Source organism: Bidens hawaiensis, unplaced genomic scaffold, assembly GCF_021521415.1.
Source record: "Bidens hawaiensis isolate Kalapana, Puna unplaced genomic scaffold, B.hawaiensis_p1.1 tig00034282_1, whole genome shotgun sequence".
Lineage (NCBI taxonomy): Eukaryota > Viridiplantae > Streptophyta > Magnoliopsida > Asterales > Asteraceae > Bidens > Bidens hawaiensis.
Window position 1 is genome coordinate 122,428 of NW_027495931.1, and position 23,355 is coordinate 145,782.

The 23,355-nt window shown below is 35.8% G+C and overlaps 1 protein-coding gene and 1 pseudogene across 1 annotated transcript; one reads left to right on the plus strand and one right to left on the minus strand.

Annotated features, from left to right (window-relative positions):
* Positions 1-5,454: 5,454 nt before the first annotated feature.
* On the minus strand, positions 5,455-7,378 carry LOC143586039 (stem-specific protein TSJT1-like). Its single transcript, XM_077067682.1, has 3 exons — positions 6,887-7,378; positions 5,840-5,960; positions 5,455-5,755 (listed from the first exon to the last, which is right to left on the minus strand). The coding sequence occupies exons 1-3, from the start codon at positions 7,337-7,339 to the stop codon at positions 5,556-5,558; spliced, it is 774 nt and encodes a 257-aa protein (XP_076923797.1). The 5' UTR covers positions 7,340-7,378; the 3' UTR covers positions 5,455-5,555.
* A 9,426-nt stretch (positions 7,379-16,804) lies between these two features.
* On the plus strand, positions 16,805-18,161 carry LOC143586047 (amino acid transporter AVT6E pseudogene; annotated as a pseudogene).
* Positions 18,162-23,355: the final 5,194 nt, after the last annotated feature.

The following is a 23,355-nucleotide window of genomic DNA, read 5'->3' on the forward strand; positions in this document are numbered from 1 at the left end:
TCTCTAAAAACCCGACAATCATATAAACGATTTGCCTCGATAAATGTGTCTGATCCTTTGTTTGTGTACACCGTTTCCTCGAAGTTTGTGCCACCCTCCACCCTCAATCATCAAGAAGGCGTTGTTATGGCAATGAGTCCCGAAAGACGTGCCGATGTGTGTTGAAGTTGGCATATCAAAGTTGATCGAGAAAAGTAAAGCGGCGTCGGAGTGCTGCTCAATTCTCTAGGGTTTCTATACGCCACTTAAGGTTAGGCGTAATATCGAATTCAATTTAATTTAATATTATATTCAAGGCTTAAGCCTTAAGTCGAGGATATAATCGATGCCTCGATAAAAAAAAGAAAACATAACAAAGACATGAATAAAAGATTATTGAATATTGAGATAACATATATATGTGTGTAAGTATATATGTATATATTCTTTGTTATGAAATTATTATTTAATGAATAAGAGTATTCTTAAATAATAAAAGAAAATGATTACGTTTCTTGGAGAAGAACAAACGTCGGGTTTTGAATATAAACTAAAGTTTATAATTTAATTTTAAACTAAAGGTTTTCAAGTAAAAGAAAATGAACTAAAGGTTCATCGAGGATTGAGATATAAGACTAAAGGTCTTAAGCCAGATCGTGTATCTGACTAACAAATATTTATACTCGTACTATAGGTGCGAGATAAAGAAAGGGAAAGACCCTTGGACGGTGAGTGAAGCCGATCCTAAAGAGACAAGGTGAATACGCCCCCAAACTTTTACTTATTTAAAATGAGTCAAACTTGTTATTTAAAATTGTTTATAATGTGTTATTTGACTTTGTTATTCCTAAGCCACGTTGGGCCGAGGCAGGCGTAGTCTCGAGGGGTAATAAAGTAAAAGAGTTATTTTTGCGTCAGCGTGTTCACCAGCATTCGTTGCTGACGTATTTTCTTACATTTTGCAGGTGAACATATTTAGAACTTGGCATGACGAAGTACTATGATATCCGATGGCTCGGATTCTTTTTCTGAACTTAATGTTTTAAGGTGGTGGTTTTGTAAATATAAACAAATAACCTTTTGTTAACTTTAATGGGTGTTTATAATCCCGTCTTTTGAACATATATAAATGTTACATTTTCGATCCTTAAAGTTGTATGAGACTTCCGCAAACTAACGCAACTCTGATTTATTTACAAACACGATACCAAGTTGTGGGTCGCACTCCTAGGCCCTGGAAGGGGGTGTGACAGGCTTGGTATCAGAGCCATCGATCTTAGCGAATTGGGTATCATAAAACAATACCCAAGCTTCGATCCAAGTATAGGAAACTATTTGATTATTTGTTTTAAGGATAAGATAGGTTGGTAACCTTTCTATCCCTCTCTACATTCTAAACAACCTATAAATATTAGATGTCGTTTAAAGCTCACATTGAGAACTACATACGCAAGGCCAAGGAAGCCGGTGTAGCCGAACCCTACCCTGAAGATAACATGAGCGATACATATTACGAAGCATTCTTTGATCAAGACGTGGAACGAGACTTGTCCAAACCCCTATATTATCCCGGAAGTAGGCACTACCCGATCAACATCCCCGACAGTCCACCGAAGCCAAGTGTTGAGGCACCGAGGCATTCAAGCTATCATCCACCGACTCTACCAATGCATCAACCGTCAGAAATACCAACATACCACCCAACGGAGATCCCAACTTATCAACCCACGGAGGTACCACAATATTTCCCAACTGGTTATGTACCGCCAAATCCACATCCATCATACGCCTTCCTTTCGAACCGACCCATAAAGGAAGAACCACGAAGCCCGTCCTCCGACTGGATGCAGTGAATTCATCGATGTAATCTTTGATTGTACCCTTTTGATTCAGATTACGAACACGAATTCTTGCTTCGTATTGGGTATTTTCCGGATAAAACTGGCGTTTGAATTCTTTAATGAAATCTTCCCAAGTGGTGATGGTGCACGTACCTTGTTCGATTTCTTTGCTCTTGCGTCTCCACCATAACGCATCAGTGTCTTTCAAGTATAGGGTTGTCGTAGAAATCTTTTTTTCATCGTCATTGATGCCTACACGGCTAACTCACATTTTGGCTGAACTACCGGGTGTCCCATTTATCAGAGTGAATCATTCTCAAAACGCATGGCTTCGGCTAGTGAGCTGATATGGGACGGCGAACTTGCCCTTCAGACATGCAAGGCATAGGGGAAGACCAACGTCTAAGTCTTGCACGTCGGTATGGGACGACAAGTGCATGCACAAGGGCGTGCATGGTTATAGTGGTGGGAGAGTGTCACGGACCAAATATTTGAAGATCGAGATGCTTAATTTGTGTTGCAACGCTTGGGTTTGTTGGCTCGACCCGGACTTCATTGGGCACGACCTCAGCGGGAAGGAAGGCGTACATGCCTAGTCGTGCTGGCACGACGAACGCATCGTTGGTTGCGAGTTGTTGTCGCTCGCCTGATGAGTCCAAGGCAGGACGAAACCAGCAAGCCCTGATCATGAGCGGACCGATTGGCTGGCCTTCGGGCGCCACACGGAGTCAAAGGGATAGCTCTGTGACAGTATACTATATTCATTGCCACTATTCTCTAATGACTAATTAAGTGATTTACTTGTTAGGGGGTAGGGGTGGTGGATGTGATGGCATCACTCATCACACACCCCACCCAATCAGTTGGTGCCACATCACCAACCTCAAATTCATCACATGTGATGGTTTTTTACTCGGGGTGGTGGTGTGGTGTGGTGGTGTGTGATGAAATTTTTTTTTTTTTGTTTTTGTATTTTTTTTTTGCAACTTAAAAAATATATATATTTTACTAAAACTTAAAATATAAAAACAATAGTTTAATAGAACATAATTCAACTTAAAATTTAGAAATAAAAAATAAAATTACAATAAACGTCTACTCCTCGTCTGAATCCGGAAATTCCAAACCTAAAGAACCTATATGCGCAAAAAGATCCCACCTCAACCGATGATGAATATCTTCATCTCGCAAGTCTAATTGGACATCATCGGGAACGGGAACTTGAGTCGGAGGATCCGGTACCAAATCTGGAGAAATTGCATTTCCATCTTCTTTTATTAACATATTGTGTAATATGATGCATGCATACACATAGCTAGAGATCGTGGGTTTTTTCATTGCACGAACCGGTCGACTGAGTATGCACCATCTACCCTTTAAAACACCGAAAGCTCTCTCGACATCTTTTCTTGCCGATTCTTGCAACTTCTTGAACGTCTTTTCATTGGTCTCGACAGGAAACGAAAAGGCTTTCACAAAAACAGACCATTGCGGGTAGATACCGTCGACAGGACAGTAGCCACGTCTGTAATATCTCTCGTTGACAAAGTACGGACAGAAAGGTGCGGTGCCATCTGTTACGATCTGAAACAACGGTGATGTGTACATAACAGTGATGTCGTTGTTTCAGCCGGGAACACCAAAATAAGAATGCCAAATCCATAAATCATTTGACGCAACCGCTTCTAGTGAGATGGTCGGTCGTTTGATATCACCCCTAACATACGCCCCTCGCAACTCCCGTTGACAATTCCTCCATTCGATATGTGTACAATCGATGCTACCGAGCATCCCTGGAAAATGCCATCTAGCCTCGTGCGCGGCGTAAAGACGTGTAATGTCGTGTCTTGTTGGTTTTCGTAGAAACTCTTTGGCATACAATTTTATAATCGCGTTACAAAAGAATTGTAGACATTCACGTGAAGTTCTCTCAGCCATTTGTAAGTATTCATCGAATTGGTTGGGTGGGTTACCTGTCGCTAGTTGACGAATAGCGGATGTGCATTTTTGAAGCGTCGTAAAACTACGTTTCCCCCTCGCGTCGTAAGATTCTTGAAACCATTCTTCGTTTGCTTCGACGTCGGCTACAATCTTTAAAAATAAAGATTTCGGCAAACGAAAGCGTTCCCTAAACGTCTCGTCATTGTATTTCGGCTCCTCCACAAAATAGCCGTTTATTAGCACGTCGTGGGCATGTATACGATCACGCTCCACCATTTTTTTTGGACGGCTCGGGCCTTCAAGTTCGTTATATAGCAACGGGAACCATTCGAGAATGTCATCGTCCGAAGCCGAAAAGCTATCGGTGTCTAAGGGATGCAAGTAATTCGGGAATGCCATATTTTTTTGTTGTGAATGAAGGGGAGGTTTTTGAGTTGGATTTGTGTATTTTGAAGATATATTGTGGTTATTTATATAGGTAAAATTTGTTTTTTTTAATTTTCCCAACGTTCCAACGGTCATCCCCAACGGCTCCTTTTCTTGGTTTTCACCCTTCACCATGCGTGATGGTCATCACGCAAACTCCCTCCTTCAAGCGTGATTAGGTAGTGGCGGCGGTGTAGGAAAGCCCATCACACGGTGCCCCGGTTCACCTTATATGTCTAGATTGATACAAGGAAGATGATTATCAAGAAGCAATGGATATCTATAATTCAAATTTGATTGGTTATCTGGTTGCATAAATTAAGTGGGACCCAACAATTTTTAATAAGCAATTACACTATCCACCCGACTAATATAGAAATCTTGACAGAAGAAATCATTATTTACAGCAAAGTTTTAAACTAAACAAGTGATATGGGTCAAACCAAACCAACCCGTTTCAATCATTAACCAAACTATGTTTCAATCATTAACCAAACTATCTTTCTATTTGACTGAACACGCTATTGGTTACTCGACCGGGATGGCGTATTCATTGTCACTTGTTACGGTTCAAAATTGGATTACGATGCCATTTTCAGTAACAAAAAGACTTTGGCTGGGAATGTACAGCAAAGGCCAACTTTGGAGATACGAGGAGTCAATCTGGTGGGTTAAACACGCTTGACAGCTTAGTTGAGGTTGGCTTGATACTGATAGCCCAGCCGTGATAGCTTAGTTGAGGATGGCTTGATAAATCGTTGAGGTTGGCTTGATAGCTTAGCCGTGATCGATGGTGGAGATTTTGATGTGCAAAAGCACGTAAAATTAAGACAGTGAAGTATGCAACATGTTTATGGCGCAAGAAGCATATCTAAACATTTGTCTTTATAGACATCTTTTGTTACAAATGATTATGAGTATTCTGTCAACAATTCTTGAGAATTAGAGGTTTCAGAAATTACGGTTAAATTTGACATAAATAAAACAAATAAACTTCTAATTGAACATGTGTTGCAATGATCAACTGACTTATGCATTTTGCATTGCAATTAAAATCGTGAAAATTAGGCAAATATCGTGTATATCTTCTGAGCTTTCATGTTTATATAGTTGATTCTAGGGTGCAAACGAGCCGAGCTGCCCTTGTGTTGTTTGCAAAAATAGTTTGGATTTGTCAAACGATGTAGTTTTGATAACATGGCAATCTCAAGATTTTGAAGTATGTCAGTCAAATTTAAGACACAAGCAACACTAGAGATTATCACAATTATTCCCAAACAAAATCAACAACTATTTACATTCAAAAACAAAAGGTCAAACTTTCAAAGTAAAGTGGGATGTTGAACATCGATCAAGATTCAACAAGAACTAAGACGCGTAATGATCCTCCCATTGAGTCCAATTAGCTTCGCTGCCCCTACGAGGTATCGAACTGACCCTCGAGTAAGTATCAACCTTGAAGTTAGCCCCACACATCACCCCTTCACTATCCACCCTTGGCATTGCCCTAATCTTGTTCATTGGATGCTCAAAACTCATTAAACCACCTTCACTATGGAACATACACCCTGCAAGTAACATATTTGTTACAAAAGCCTCAAATATTGTTTTGAACTTGTGTATTAAAGGTATTTAGATAATGAATATGTTACCTTTAGGGAAAGGTGCAAATGATTTGGCACAACCTGCTTTTATAACCTCTAAATCATCAGAAATAACCACTGACCCATCAGCTGCTATACCCCAATATAGCTTCACTCCTCCGTCTGAACCCTGCAAAATAAATTGTTCTTATTGAGGCGTGCAGCAAAACCAAAAAAAAAAAATGTGCAGCAAAACCAAAAAAAAAAAAAAACAAATCCGAAACCAAAAAAATCAAAATAAAATTTTCTTATTGAGGTGTGCAGCAAAACCAAAAAAAAAAAAACAAATCCGAAACCAAAAAAATCAAACCAAATCAAACATTGGTTTTATGTTTTTAAAGCAAACCTATAAATCTCTTTGGTTTTATGTTTTGTAAAAGCCTAAAAAACCGAATTGTATTTATAAAATTTTTATTTTTATATATTAATTTATAATAATTTAATAAAATATATAACTTAAATATTTTAACCATACACATAAGGGGAAAGTTAACGTAAAAACAAAATTAACGTGCTAATTGTGAGAATCAAGTTGAGTAACTATATATGCAAACGTAAAAATGAAATTAGTGTGCTAATGGTGAGAACCGAGTAGAGTTATTATATATGCAAGTAGAAGAATTATCTAATTATATCATAGAGTAATCACTACTCTATGATATCACTACTCTATGATATAATTAGATAATTACTCTACTTGCGACACGTTAATTTCATTTGTATTTGATCCAAACTCTATGCATAATAATAAGTTGTTTACCAAAATTGATTTTTCCTAAATTCACTAATTTGAGCAAAAATAAAAAAGAAATTTAATAACCCAAAATTTTCAAGGTCAAATAGCAAAACGGAAACCAAACCGAACCTAACTCAAATCAAAAAATTAAAACCAAAAACACCAAAATCAAATGGTTTTCAAAATTTCAAAAACCAAATTTTTGGATTTCGGTTTGGTTTTTGGCTTTTCGCATAAAAATGACCCGACCCGAACCGTACACGCCCAGCATTTTAGGGCAGGAACAAAATGTTAAATAAAAAGAAAGGCTTTTAATTTACCAGTGCGGTGAAAACAGTGCCAGCTTTACTATCATACACCACAAACGCAAAACTCCCTTCCAGATCCTTTATCACCTGATCAGCCGGGTACGGCCCACGGTCACGCAACGTCCGGTACGCTTCAATCACAAACATCGCTTCATTCGTGTTCTTCGACAGCCCGTACTGTTTGATCTGAGCGCACAGATTATTCAGACTCCCCATGAACAAACAGTAAATATCATCAAAAGCAGTAAACAGCCTTTGATGGACCGAGTACGGGCGTTCGGGCTTAACATAAGCCAGCACGGCCGTGTCACCGAACGTCATGGAGAACGTGTTTGTCGGGTGTACGGACAAGAACTCTGCTAAGGTTTCTTCTGGGAGTTTAGGTTGTTTGGAAGCGTGGTGGGAGGCTGGGCTTTTGAGTTCTTCTGGTGGGTGTGCAAATGCTTTGTGGAAGATTGCCAACATTTTGAGTAATAATAATAATAATAATAATAATATTGGATTTTTTGGAAGAAAGATGAAGTAATAATAATGTTTAGGTGTGGGAGATGTTTTGTGTTTAAATAGATGGATGGTGGTGGTGGGGTGGCGGAGTTACGTGGAGGTGAATAAGGTGATAACGATAACAATGGTGGATAAGATTCTCCTACTTCAATGTCATTTTATAATAAAATAAGATTAAAAAGTTACGGAATCGGTATTATTTTAATTTTTAACTAGACTTTTTTGCTTTTATATATAACCATAATTATTATGTTCTTTAATATTTTCAGATTATTTCTTTTTCTTTTAAGCGGAGTCAGCTGACTCCATTTGCGGTAATTATTATACAAAATTATTCAATTAAACAAGATAATACAGATGATATAATAATATCTTTTAGTTAATTAGGTTGATATGAAACATATATACTTTTTAATTAAAGATTTTTGTATTAATGTTGCTAATATGGAAATTTGCGTGTTTTGAATATGATACATTCGAAAATCACAATTTATTTTTAAAAAATTACTCAGTAAGCCTTTAAGAAAATAAACCAATGAAGTTGTTTTAGGTTTTAACACGAGTTAGATCATCGGAACATTACCAATATTCTTGATCACAACTTCAAAGGTATGTAGTATTGAAATTTGGACCTATTTATGTTTAAATTAAAATAGCCAGCGACCTGTCACTTGTAAAACACTTATTATAAAAAACAAAATAAAGGTAAACTGGAATTCGAAACATACCGTTTTAAATTAAAATACATAAAAGAGAGTTATCAAATCTTTTATACTTGCCGTCCTTGCTTATTTATTTACCATAATATTCTAAAAAAACGAAAAATAGTTTATTATTTGTTTCCCAAAAAAGAAAAACCCGGAATGAAACATAACAGATGAACTCATTGTTTTCGGAGCTTACCAGATAAGGTTAGGTGTCAATCACCAGTTATCCAAAACTGTCATTTCTTGGATACTGACAGGAGCCGTTGATTTACTTCGAACCTGTGGGCGTCTGCCACATCAGGCTCTCACGTGACGTGTGGAAGAAAGTTACAAAACCTGTCTAGTGTGAAGGCCCAATCAAATAATGAGTTCCAAACAAGAGCCCATTAAAGTGGATCGAATATATCATTAATCATGTTTAAAATTTATTTATCTATATATATTAGGGGACCCGGGGCACCGCGCGTGAAGAAGAGCCATCACGCGTGATGGCACCACTTAACACCGCCAGCGGTGGTGTATCACGCCCGTGATGGCTCTGTTGAGTTATGGCCATCACTTGCGTGATGGTGTGTTTTTCGAGGAAGATGACCATTGAGAGGAGGGGAATTAGCCGTTGGGAGGGGAGGGGGGGGGGGGATGGGGGTTTAAATAAAAAAAAACAATATAAAACCAAAACCAAATCATAAACCAAATCCAACTTAAAAATACTCTAAAACTTCCCCTTCATTCACAACAAAAAAATATGGCATTTTCGAAACACTCGCTTCCCTTAGACACCAATAGCTCTTCGTCTTCGGACGATGACATTCTTGAATGGTTCCCGTTGCTATATAACGAACTTGAAGGCTCGAGCCGTCCAAAGAAAAAAGTGGTGGAGCGTGATCGTATACATGCCCACGACGTGCTAATGAACGACTATTTTGTGGAGGAGCCGAAATACAATGACGAGACGTTTAGGGAACGCTTTCGTTTGCCGAAATCTTTATTTTTAAAGATTGTAGCCGACGTCGAAGCAAACGAAGAATGGTTTCAAGAATCTTACGATGCGAGGGGCAAACGAAGTTTTACGGCGCTTCAAAAATGCACATCCGTTATTCGTCAACTAGCGACAGGTAACCCACCCGACCAATTCGATGAATACTTACAAATGTCTGAGAGAACTTCACGTGAATGTCTACAATTCTTTTGTAACGCGATTATAAAATTGTATGCAAAAGAGTTTCTACGAAAACCAACAAGACACGACATTACACGTCTTTACGCCGCGCACGAGGCTAGATGGCATTTTCCAGGGATGCTCGATAGCATCGATTGTACACATATCGAATGGAGGAATTGTCCACGGGAGTTGCGAGGGGCGTATGCTAGGGGTGATATCAAACGACCGACCATCTCACTAGAAGTGGTTGCGTCAAATGATTTATGGATTTGGCATTCTTATTTTGATGTTCCCGACTCAAACAACGACATCACTGTATGTACACATCTGTCCGTATTTTGTCAACGAGAGATATTACAGACGTGGCTACTATCTTGTCGATGGTATCTACCCGCAGTGGTCTGTTTTTGTGAAAGCCTTTTCGTTTCCTGTCGAGACCAATGAAAAGACGTTCAAGAAGTTGCAAGAATCGGCAAGAAAAGATGTCGAGAGAGCTTTCGGTGTTTTAAAGGGTAGATGGTGCATACTTAGTCGACCGGTTTGTGTAATGAAAAAAACCCACGATCTCTAGCTACGTGTATGCATGCATCATATTACACAATATGTTAATAAAAGAAGATTAAATGCAATTTCTCCAAATTGGGTACCGGATCCTCCGACTCAAGTTCCCGTTCCCGATGATGTCCAATTAGACTTGCGGGATGAAGATATTCATCATCGGTTGAGATGGATTCTAGTTGAGTTTATAGGTTCTTTAGGTTTGGAATTTCCGGATTCAGACGAGGAGTAGACGTTTATTGTAACTTTTATTTTTTATTTCTAATTTTTAAGTTGAATTATGTTCTAGTAAACTATTGTTTTTATTTTTTAAGTTCTAGTAAAATATTGTTTTATTTTTTTAAGTTGCAAAAAAAAAAAATCCATCACACACCACCACACCACACCACACCACCACCCATAGTAAAAACCATCACATGTGATGGATTTGGGGTTGGTGATGTGACACCATTTGATTGGGTGTGGTGTGTGATGAGAAAGTTCATCACATCCACCACCCCTCCCCCCTTATAGAAATATGATGTTGGATTTTAAAGGATTTAAAATTGTTTAAGCATATTATAAAATTTTAAAGAGAGGTAAAGTGGTCATTGAACACTTAAATATCATATGTCTTACATATTTCTTCATGATAGTTACAATCTTAGTCCCTCTACTTTAAATAAGTTCTTGTAAATTTAGAGAAGTTACAAATTTAACCTTTATCTTTTGTCTGTTTACTATTTTTTGTTTCACTTTTAACCAAACTTCCCCCACTGTTTTCAAACGGTCATAACCTTTTCGTACGATTATATTTAAAAAAAATGCATTATAAAAACCAGCGTTTTATTCTTTTTAATTTAAGTATGATATTGTCATAGTTTGTTTAAGTTATAAAAATTAAATATTATGTATATATGTTTGTTGTCCAGTTTTGGTGGTTTTGAATTAAACCGTGAACCAAATCATTAATAATAGTATTTTGTTGTCGAAAACTGAAACCAGAACGTTGAAAATTGAAACCAACCAAAAGCGAATTTTTACCAACGTTTTGGTTACTGGTTTGTACTTTGATAATTAATCTAAATATACCAACAAACGGTTTCACGATTTCAAATAAAACTATAAACATCCATAAATCTATTACATAATAACCATTGTCTGTATTTTCTGCTGAATCGCACGAGCACCCATCTAGTATTATATACCTAGTATTTGAGCTTGAAATTTTTTTTTAAACCAAATCAAATTGGTACTTACGTTTTACATGGTGTAATGAAAGTTAGAAAGAAATAAGTGGTTATTATGATTAAAAGAAACTAACATTTTTTAACTAGACTTATAATGAGCAAATAGATATAAAATATGTTGTATTAGTAGTCAGTTACATATATCAGGCCGTCTCTGAGAATTTAAATACCATAGCTGAACAAAAATAAATTGACCCGTATGTCTTAACGATAATTTTTTATTCGCTAACGTATATTGAAAAAACTTTTAATGACCGATTTATTATAAGCAGAAACCATTCTGAACATGTATTTATCTCATAAACCATAGCAAATAACCTTATTTTTAACACCAAAAAACATATATATGTAATATGTATAAAAAAGTTTGTGCCCCCAAACCTAATGTGCCCCGGCCAACGGTGCGGCTCGCACACCCTCCGAGCCTACCTCCCCTGACATATATAAATATAATAATAGTAATTACAAAGAAAAACTAATCGAATTATATCTTGATAAACCCTGGCTAACATATTAGGGGACTTGTTGGTGCATTTTGTGACCGTCGCTATGCAATTCAGACCAGCGGAACGCCACAGGCGAAGTTAGCACAACTTCGCCTTAGGCGAAGTTAGAACAACTTCGCCAACGGCGAAGTTGTAACAACTTCTGCCTTAGGCGAAGTTATCACAACTTCGCCATAGGCGAAGTTATGAACAACTTCGCCTACTGGTCATAACTTCGCCTACTGGCCCAAGCCCAAGCCCGAGAAGATGTTTTGTCTATATATATGTGTGTCTTGTTTAGGTTTTGTATCCAGAAAATAAGAGTATTGTGTTATAGTTCATTTGTCTAGAGAGTAAAAGAGAGGAAGTGTCGTGAGTGACGACCCGAGGTAGAGCTCACCTCGGGTCGGACGTGTTTCTGTTTATGTTACGGTATGTAACGTGTTTTAATTATTATTATAAAGAATCTGCAGATTTGTTTATCCCGTTCTTGTATTTGTTTGTGTACGTGTTTGTGTTCTTCATCTTTACATCATTAACGAGTCTAGGAGGATTCCGCACTCCTAGACCTCGTGCGGATCTCGTATCGATCGGTGACGCCCCCGGGGGGACCTACATGTGGTATCAGAGCCTTAGGCTCTTATGCTATGGTTCGAGATCTGCGTTTTGGTGTTTCTGGCACGTTTCTGCGCGTTTCTGGCCGAACAGCGCCGCAGGCGAAGTTATTGTTCATCAGGCGAAGTTGCCGTCACTGTTCGTAGGGTTTCAGCGAAGATATAAGGTTAAGCGAAGTTATCCATAACTTCGCCTACCTCACAAGTTAGCTTATCAGTCAGGCGATGTTATGGACAGGCGAAGTTATAGCCAGGCGAAGTTATGGACTGGCGATGTTAACTTTAGCCGAAGTTAACGAGAAAAAAAAAAGTATTTTGGTGTTTTCGTCTGTATGGCCAGGTGTACACGATTATTGTGAGACCGAAGATGTTGTTCCGTCAACGAGTGATCTTGTTATCTCTTGGTCTTACGTGTGAACAAATACGTGTCAACTCTGGATATGGAGTTGAGTTTGTGAATGGGATATTGATTGAAACTGGATATTGACACATATTTGGGTGTTTGTGGGCAATGAAATTGTTGTTGTTTGAGGTTGACCAACTGAAGAAAGTCAAATTGAACTGAAGGTTTTCGTCATTACTGGATTGCGGTCAGAGCATATTATTTATGTTATTTTCAAGGTGTTCGAGAATTGGATCCTGAAACGTGATGCTTATTTATTAAAGTGAAAATTCTGGAACAAGTTGGATTTAATCGGGAACTAAAGTGTTTATGTTCTTGATCGTTATCCCTGGTGATTGAAGATGCTTCGGATTAATTAATGGTCATGTGTTAGATTCTGTCAAGGTGGTTTTGTGATGAAATTGATCACTTGATGTTGAGTAGTTGAAGATTAAACCTTATCGTATGCCGACGAGTTGGTGAAGTTGTGGAGGACGCCCAACTTCACGTGTTGGTGAAGTCAGATGGACTCACGTGATTGGTTGAGATGATCTATTGGCACGAGGATGCATGCATTTCAAAGACCTCAATCGTTATAGTCGGAGAAGCTTACACTGAAGGGGAGATCTGATATGGAAGACGCTGGGTGATTGGTAGATTTGTGAAGCTACAGGACAGTTTCAGACACGGCTGGTTGATGTGCAAACAGAAGATCATCAGTTAAGAGGGGGACTGTTGGTGCATGTCGTGTAACAGATGATCTTTTGTGTTTGTTAGAATTGAGAGCAACGGTCAAAGGGGAGACTGTTGGTGCATTTTGTGACTGTCGCTATGCAATTCAGACCAGCGGAACGCCACAGGCGAAGTTAGCACAACTTCGCCTTAGGCGAAGTTAGAACAACTTCGCCAACGGCGAAGTTGTAACAACTTCTGCCTTAGGCGAAGTTATCACAACTTCGCCATAGGAGAAGTTATGAACAACTTCGCCTACTGGCCCAAGCCCAAGCCCGAGAAGATGTTTTGTCTATATATATGTGTGTCTTATTTAGGTTTTGTATCCAGAAAATAAGAGTATTGTGTTATAGTTCATTTGTCTAGAGAGTAAAAGAGAGGAAGTGTCTTGAGAGACGACCCGAGGTAGAGCTCACCTCGGGTCGGACGTGTTTCTGTTTATGTTACGGTATGTAACGTGTTTTAATTATTATTATAAAGAATCTGCAGATTTGTTTATCCCGTTCTTGTATTTGTTTGTGTATTTGTTCGTGTACGTGTTTGTGTTCTTCATCTTTACATCATTAACGAGTCTAGGAGGATTCCGCACTCCTAGACCTCGTGCGGATCTCGTATCGATCGGCGACGCCCCCGGGGGGACCTACAGGACTCGGGGTGGTGCGTTATAGCTAGCAAACCATCAAGCGTGATGGTTATTGAAACACCGCCGTCGCCCTTCTCATCACGCGTGATGAGAGGGTTAGCGTGATCACCATCACACGTTGAATTCTCACAAAACCCAACACACACACAAACCTATATATATATGTATGTATGTATACCAAAATCCATCACACTAACACCACACTCACTAAATTCCATCACTAGTGATGGAATGTGATGAGGTGAGGTGTCACCATATCATTGAGTGTGATAGGTGATAGATTTGGAACCACCCCCTCCCCCCTTATACCACTGAATATATGATAAAAAATTACCCAAGGAATGTGAGTACAAGATTCGTACGAGAATACGTATCTATACTACTTAATAAATAAAGCTTTCTAATACCAGATGTTATCACTATGTTGATCCCTATAAATTTTTCACTCCTCTCTCTCATGTTAATTACTTTTCTCTTTTTAATATTTTATTTTCAATTTTTAATAATTTCATCCTAATTTAAAATAATTAATACCATCATAAATATGTTAATTTGTTTAATATAAAATATATTGCATTAGTTATTAATATTAGATTTTTATAAGTAACTAATACAAAACGGGTGGGTTTCTTTAGTCGGTTAAATTATCAAACATTGTTCATGTTAAAACAATTTAAGATTAGAATGAGTTTTGATCCACGAGTTGATTTAAAAAAGTAGTCATTCACAACTAAGTTTTGATATAGAAAATAATAAATAAATAATTTATGATTAATGAATTATTAACAACTTTTTATTTTCAAATTGCGTAATGTATAATTATTTTATCGTATAATATATCTTTATATATGTGATACATTTTTTTTTGTATTCCACATTATGTTATTATTTAAAAAAAATTACTTATTCTAACTCGTGTGCTACACGGGTAAGTAACCTAGTACAATACATATTATAATTTACCCGGCCATTCTTGTATCTAATATATAAAATATCATTCTTTCAAAGATTGGGTAGAACACAACATAGAGAAAGCGGGCTATTAGAGATAGAGATACTAAAAGAACACTTTTTTATCTCTTTCTATAATCACACTAAAAAAAAAACTAAATTACTATTTTATATACAATTAAATAAAACTTTTTTATATCTTTATCATTATCTTTTCTCTCTTATCCACTCACAATCATTTTCAAATATATTAAAAAATAAATAAAGGATGAACAATGTTCCTCCAAATTTACTCAAAATTTACCCATCTCTATAAATTTTCTCTCATTTATTCACAACCACTTACCATTCTCTAAAATTTTTTAAAGATTTCTCTCACAAAACTTTTAAAGAAGCTGCTGAGAATGCTCTAATAAGGATCTTAGGAGTTCATTTAAGTAGGCAAGGGAGGGACATGTAGTACATTAGAGTGTAAACGAGACAAAGTCGAGCTCCAGCTAGTTTAAATTTAAGCTCGGCTCGTTCAACATACAAAAGCTTGAGTTCAGTTCATTACAGACTCTATTTTTGAAGCTCGACCTTTGATTGTGGATAGTTTTTCAAAATTAAGCTAAGCTCGAGCTCAAATAATTTATTGTTAACTTTTATAGATTTACGAGCATATATAAATTGCATGTATAATTTATATTAATTTATATTAAGATAATAAGATATAATAGATGTTTTGTTATTTTTATAATGAATTTATATATAAATAGTGGACTCATTTAGTCAAATGAGTCTACTCAAAGCTTCATAAGTGAACAGTGTTAACAAGTTTATTCTAGGGTCAAGCTCGATACGTGATGCAAAATTCAATTTAGAAGATGAAAAAAAAAGCTCATTTTATGTTAATGGGTTGCCTGTGCATATGATATTCTTGGTCATTTTAATTCAATTTATGCAGATAAAGAAAAGAATAATACTAGTGTCTAGTGGATTAAATTCTGTTAGTCCACAACTTTTAGTAGATGCAAAATCTGGTGTGGGCTTTGGAAAACAATCTGCTCTTGGAGCGAAAGTCAAACCCGATGTGATCACTGATCAAAACTTGTAAATCAAATTATGTTAATGGATCACTAATAAAGCCCAAGTATACTGACCCACAGGCCACATCCACACCCTAGGCCGGGATAACTGATGTTTCCTTAGACCCAGGTGGTACAAGTTTAGAACCGAACAAGCCGATCCGAGAAGTTGAACTACTTAGACAGGTTGTGGATAAGAATCAGGTTGATGCTTCTTTCGACCCAGGTGACTTCAGTTTGAAGACAAAACTCGAGGACGAGTTTTTTAGAAGATGGAGAGTATGATACATAATTATCTCTATATATTTGAATTCTGGTTTTTAATATCTTTTATTATTTTATGTTATCTCGTTTCATACTTTATCTTTTTTTCTTGTTTAGTATAAATAGGGATTCATGGTTGTTTAGTTGTTTAGCTTTTGATTGAATTTAAATTGATTAAGAACTTTCGTCTTGGAACATTTGGTTCGATTTTATCGTCTTTGATTATCATTAATTTATTGAGTCATTGAACGATTCCAAAACTGCATCAATAAGTGAAGCTCGTATTCAAACACGCTTGTCAAATAAATTTGTTTTTAAACTCGAACACATTTTAACTCAACTTGTTTTGAATTATTCATAAATCAATCTGAATTAGCTTACCCTTGAATCTTGAATTATTATAGAATTTTGTCAGCTATCAAAGTCAACTGTAGTACAATGCCTGAAATAGAAAGAAATAAAAACCTTAATCTCCCAAAATTTCGTTAATCCTCCGTCATTTCCTCTCCATTGGCACATTCGCCATTAATACAATCAACCTTTTCATCAAATTTCTTTGAACTTTATCTCAAATCTTCATGTTTTTCGTCAAGATTTCTGGATAAAGATTCATACCCATATTGAATAGTATAATGGGAAGTAAACGAGACCCTTTAGTTCATAACAAAAATGATGACGCCGACGACAATGATCATTATTCAAAAGAATCCAATAATGACGGGGTCTACGGTGCGGTGTTTAACTTAACCACGTCGGTTATCGGGGCAGGACTCATGGCATTACCCGCCACCATGAAAGTTCTTGGCTTGATTTCCGGGATTATCATGATCTTCTTGATCGGCGTTTTATCGGAAATTAGTGTTGAGTTGCTCGTTAGGTTTACCGTTCAATGCAAAGCGACATCATACGGGGAGGTTGTGCAACACGCATTAGGTTCGCCCGCAAAAATCCTGTCTGATATTTGTATAATCTTGAACAATGCCGGTGTTTTGGTGGTTTATTTAATTATTATGGGTGATGTAATGTCGGGTTCAGCTCGACATACGGGAGTTTTCCATCAATTGTTTGGTAATGGGATTTGGGACGATAGAAGACTCGTAATGCTTATCGTGTTAATAGTGTTTCTTGCCCCGCTTTGTGCGTTAGACAAGATTGAGTCTTTGAGTTTGACATCAGCTGCTTCAGTGGTTCTCGCAGTCCTTTTCGTGACGATTGCCTGTTTGGTGGCGTTTATCATGTTTGTTGAAGGGAAAACCGAGCCTCCTAGACTAATGCCTGATTTTGGTTCAGAACAAGCGATTCTTGATCTTCTAGTTGTGATCCCGATCATATCGAATGCATACGTTTGTCATTTTAATGTTCAACCGATTTACAACGAACTCAAAGGGCGTTCACCTAAAAAGATGAACAAAGTTGGGAGAATAACAACTATTATTTGTGTAATAATATATTTGTTGACTGCAATATCGGGTTATCTTTTATTTGGGAAAAACACCGAAGCCGATGTGCTTACGAATTTTGATAAACCTCTCCCGGTTCGATTTAGTACAACGTTGAATTACATCATCCGTCTCGGTTACATTTTTCATTTGATTCTCGTGTTTCCCGTTATTCACTTCTCGTTAAGGCAAACCATTGATGCATTGGCTTTTAGTGGTGCGGCGCCACTATCCGAGAGTAAGAATAGGTGTTTAGGGTTAACGTGTGCGCTTTTGGGGATAATATTTTTGGCATCAATCATGATCCCGAGCATTTGGACTGCTTTTAAGTTTACGGGTGCAACCACAGCTCTGACGCTAGGGTTCACGTTCCCTGCTCTTATTGCGCTAACGGATGAGCCGCAATGTATCGCCTGGTCTTACTAGTCGAGAACGGTTGTTTTCATGGGTTATGTTGATTCTAGCGATCATTGTTAGCATTATTGGGGTATTTGCTAACATTTATGGTTTGCAAAAGTGAATACAAGCATTTTGTAGCATTGTTTATATATTGGGATTTAATTAGAGCACTCACATTGAATTTTCTATAACTATCTTCATCCGCATATTTTAGAGATTTGTTCTCTTTTTTAACAACTTTTATTTATACACCAGCAAGAAGTTATATACAAAAGTTATAACAAAAACTTACACTCTTTAAAGAAGATATATTTTTAATCCTCAAGTAACCCAAAGTTTTGAAGTCTCCTACCATCTTCATATCTCTCTCTTAAATTCATAGATTTTTGAATAATGTTTCTCGATTCACCGCTCACCATCTCCATACTTCAAATATTTGGATTTGTATCTCCAGAATGGAAGAAAAAGAGAAAATAACAATAAAATTATTGCTAATTCACTAGAAACAAAGAGCATTATTATGACTCATGGTGGAAAATGGAAATCGATAATAAGAAACAGGACAACATATGTTGATCGAATGGCATAGGAAGTAGTAACCATTTAACATAGCTTTTTTTTTGGAAAGACCATTTTATTGATGATTATTACCAACTAAACTAGCAAGACATTACATCCACAACATATACCCACAACATTATATACAAAGATATTTTACTTTTAGATCATTCATGATAAAATAAAATTTTAATGATGTAAATGGTCATGATGTACTAAACTACAAAATATTTAATATATAATAAATGTGTAACAAAAAGCATAACAATAAAGAAAAAAAAAAGAAAAACCCAACATTTAAAAATAAGGATAGGGAAATGGTAAATGAACTAGAACCCAATGGAAAATCATAAGATCAGAACTTGTACTATTTAACATATGCATCAATCACTTGTAACACATGTTGCTTCAAGAAGTTCTCCAATACTCACCATAAGTGGTATACGACATGGTTTGTTTCAAAGTTTTTCACATTTGTATTAACCTTCCGAAAAAATTGTGTGCTTCATATCGATAAAAAAAACCACAAAAATGAATATCGATAGTAGTTCTTTTTACATAAATCTTAGGATTAACAATTGGATTTTATGTAAAACTAGAGGTAAAAAGGACATCGTGACGTCTACTATATAATGACGAAAAAAATAACTTTGTTGTAACATGCTTGTCAAAAAAAACAAAATCAAATCTTGAATAACTCTTTAGTGAAACCATTGCCTACCCAGATAAATATGTAGTTTATTATTAAAATTAAATACTATATTAAAGTCTATGAAAACTTGTTAAGATTATAAAATTTTTGAATTTTAAAATAAGAATGTACACAAACTCTTATTTGTTAAATACATAAAGTTTTCTTAAAGTAAAAATAATTTAAGTATTTAATTTCAATGGTGAAATACTAATTAATCTATTCATAACCCTTTTGAATTAAATTAACATTATTGAAAGTATTACATAATTAGTTTTTATCCCCCGTATTACGGGGTTGTTTTATATTGTTTGTTTTAATATTTATTTACTTTTTTATTTTATATTTTTTTATTGTATGAAAATTAATAATATACTTATGGTTTGATGATAAATTATTTTACAAACAAATGAGATGTTATAACCCGATTTAAAAGCTATATGGTTTTGATGAGACCCAAGACCCGTTTATTTTTTTTTACTATTAAATTGGTTTTTTAATTATAAATAATATTTATGAAAGTAAATAATATACTTATAGTTTGATGAGACCCAAGACCCGTTTATTTTTTTACTATCAAATTGGTTTTTTAATTTTAATAATATATATATATATATATATATATATATATATATATATAACTTTTTTAAAATAAATAAGATATTATTTTTTATTATATCCTATTTTATAGGATTTTTACCTAAATAATTTGGTGAGAATAGTTTTTAATTTAATAAGATGTTATAACCCGTTTAAGAAATATCTGGGTTTGGTAAGACCCATACCCATAAATTCGGGTCAAATGCATGAGAAGCCCCAATTTAAAAATCAAGCAAATCTGATGACTTCAAAAAAGGGGAAGCGATCACATCGCGACACGTAGGATTTTTATGTCTTCGTTTATATATATTATAGATTAATAATACCGTGAATTTTCGCGTGATGTTGAGGCATTATTGTAAGCGTATGTATTGAAAACTTTAAAAATATTGACCTAGGAGTTGAAACTGACTGTTGACAAAATTTTAAGCGAAAAATAAAATATTTCGTATAGCTTATTTTAGTCATTTGGTTTCATTTTCTAAATTATCTTTAGGAGTCTTTTTGTGGAACTTGTGTTCTACTTCCAATCCTACTGTGTATAAATTAATTACTTCTAAGGTGATGTTACATGATAATTTTTGTAGCTGAACAGAGGATTTTATTGTCCTTAAGAGTTTGTTCGGTTCATAGATCAAAGAATTAAAAGAAATTGGAATTTGATGTAATTGGATACAAAATTTGAGTAAAAAAAAATCAAATATAAAGAATTGAAATTGGTTTGTTGGATTTTAATATGGAATAGTATTGTCCGATAATAATCCTTATTTATTTTATCGCTACTAGCGGTTCCCAATTTACAAAAGTTGCCCCCCTCAGTGGTTTCCCGTTAAAAAAGACTTAACGACGTTATACTTCTTTTTGAACTTCAAACTAATGTTTTAGGGCTTTTGATTGGAAGGAGGATACAAATCGACTGATGTAAAACATAGCTCGAAACGATAATCCAAACGGTTTGATTTTTGTTAATTGTAAGTTCAAACACTCGAATTGAAGCATTATTTCGTCGTTTTGGATCACCGTTTCGAGCTAAGTATTACATCACTCGATTCATATCATTGTTCCAATCAAAAGCCCTAAAACATTAGTTTGAAATTCGAAAAAAAATATAACGGCGTTAAGTCTTTTTTAACGGGGAACCATTGAGGGCCAAGTTTATTATATTTTGGACCGCCAGTGGCGATAAAGTAAATATGGATTATTATCGGTCAATTCCATTCAATAGAGATTATTAAAATCCAATAAACCATCAAAATTTATCAAAGTAAATTTATAATGAATTTGTGTGACATACAATCATAAATGAAATCAAAATTATCGCTACGACAACCCTCTACTAGCCACATCATATACGATGACACCCTTAATGGATCTTTGGCCTCAAATTAAAGATTAACAAAAACAATGTAGCAAATTATATTTTTAGTCCAACATATATAAAATGTTTTTAAAATGAGCTCGCAGCAACAATTATTAATCATTAATAAAATTACAAATTACAATACCTCTCATTAATAACTTATCTAATAATTCATAGGAGAAATAGGTTGTTTGACATCACAATTGTCCACAAGTCTACTAATGCCAAAAATTCCTCCGATTTTCTCAAAGTCACAAATACAAGATTCTTTCGCATGAAATCGTTTGCAACACTCTGAATCCAGAGTTGGTGATCCAAGCCTGTCTAGGAAAGGAAAGCATGAAGAAACTAAGTTTCGGTCATAATGTTCCGCCACACTGACGTGCGCTTCAAGCAAAAGATTTGTCAGGAGCACCATCACAATGAACCCAAGGAAACTAAAAACCTTTATTGCAAAGTAACAGAATATAAATAACGGAAGATGTCTGAGAATGTTCCTGAATAATGGGACAGGTGTCTGAATATAATACTGATTATAAGAATAGTTTTATAGAATTATGTTGGCAAAGAGGTATGTATATACAAGTGTATTATAAACTAGCATAGACTCCATTAATCCCAAACTTTGCTTGTTGCATTATTAAAGTATTAAAACTATAAAAGAAAATGTAAAAAAATAAATTACATTTTTTTTGAAAGGCTGGATTATATAAAACTAGCCAGAGGCTAGGAACAAAGAAAAGAAAACAAAACAACAAGGCTAACAACTCAAACTATATAAAATTACAATGAGGAATTAACAAAGCCAAGAATACACCATTTCTTTCAATCCAAGTTCGGAAGTTTTGCTATACTTTTGACCCAAAAGAAAGACGTTGCCTTGATATCCCCCGCCGCATTAGCAACTGAGTGTCTTCGATGCTTTTATTGATTTAGAGTGGTTTATGTATCTCCCTTGGCTGATCAAAATCGTTTGCGCCGGTAAGTTTAACCCAATAAAGAACATGAGCCCAAATCAAGGACGCAAAATTAAACCGGTTTAAAATATGATTCGTGGTCTCTTCCCCACCCGAGCATACCTCACAACGTAATATTTCCATCACGATGCCTCTTTTTTGTAACACCATTCACATGGAAATTCGGTTCAGCAAGACCCTCCAAAGAAAGCAATTGACCTTTAACAAGACCAAGTCAACCACTTGTGAGGATGTGAGAATGTAGCTAGGTTTGAATCTAAATCTTTCCGAATGTCATGAATCGTAAACTCTTCCAAGCTTCTCCCATTCCACCACCACGTATTTTCTTTTGTAGGACAAACCAAATTATTAATCAAAGAAATGCAAAGTTGCCATTGACTTACCTCCTAAACAGTTTGCAAGGGTTCTTCTACCACCCACAACCAAAAAACTATATCATTTACCGAAGAGTATCTATCACCCACAAGGTAATTCTTCTTTCCTTGAGACGAAACAGAAGCGAAAATCTCTCCCTCAACATAAAGTTACCCGCCCATTTGTTGATCCAAAACAGAGTTTTATATCCGGAACTGATTTGTATTTTCATTCTATCCTCCGACATAAAAAATTGTGCCGCCCCGAATGTCTTTAATATGCCCAATATTTTTCCAAATGCCCGCGAAGTTTTCTTAACGGAAATAAACTCCCACTTCCGAATACTTTGATGCAAACTTAAATAATTTTAACCCAAAGTTGGAGAGCCTTCCTTGAAGCCAAATCTCCATTTAGTTAAAAGTCGCTAATTGACGATCTAAGACTACCAATCCCGAGCCTTCCTTTCGTCTTCGAGCTCAACACTTTGTCAAAAAAACCCAACAATTCTATGTATATTCCAAGTTACCCCACCCCCCCCCCCCCCCCAAAATAAGAATTTTTGCCTTATTTGTTCCAAATTATTCAAAACTTGTTAAGGTTGTAACAACTGGCAAAAATTTTCACTAATGTAATCATGATTATCCATCTTAATATCGTTTTATTAATAAAATTTCCCTTTAATATAGTTCAATATCTTGCAAAGTCAACAGAAGTCCAAATTTCGGCATAAAACAAGAAAAACGTGTAAATACCTCGGGTAACGAGCCAGAAAGTAAATAAATCATTAGATTGATTAAAAAATCTC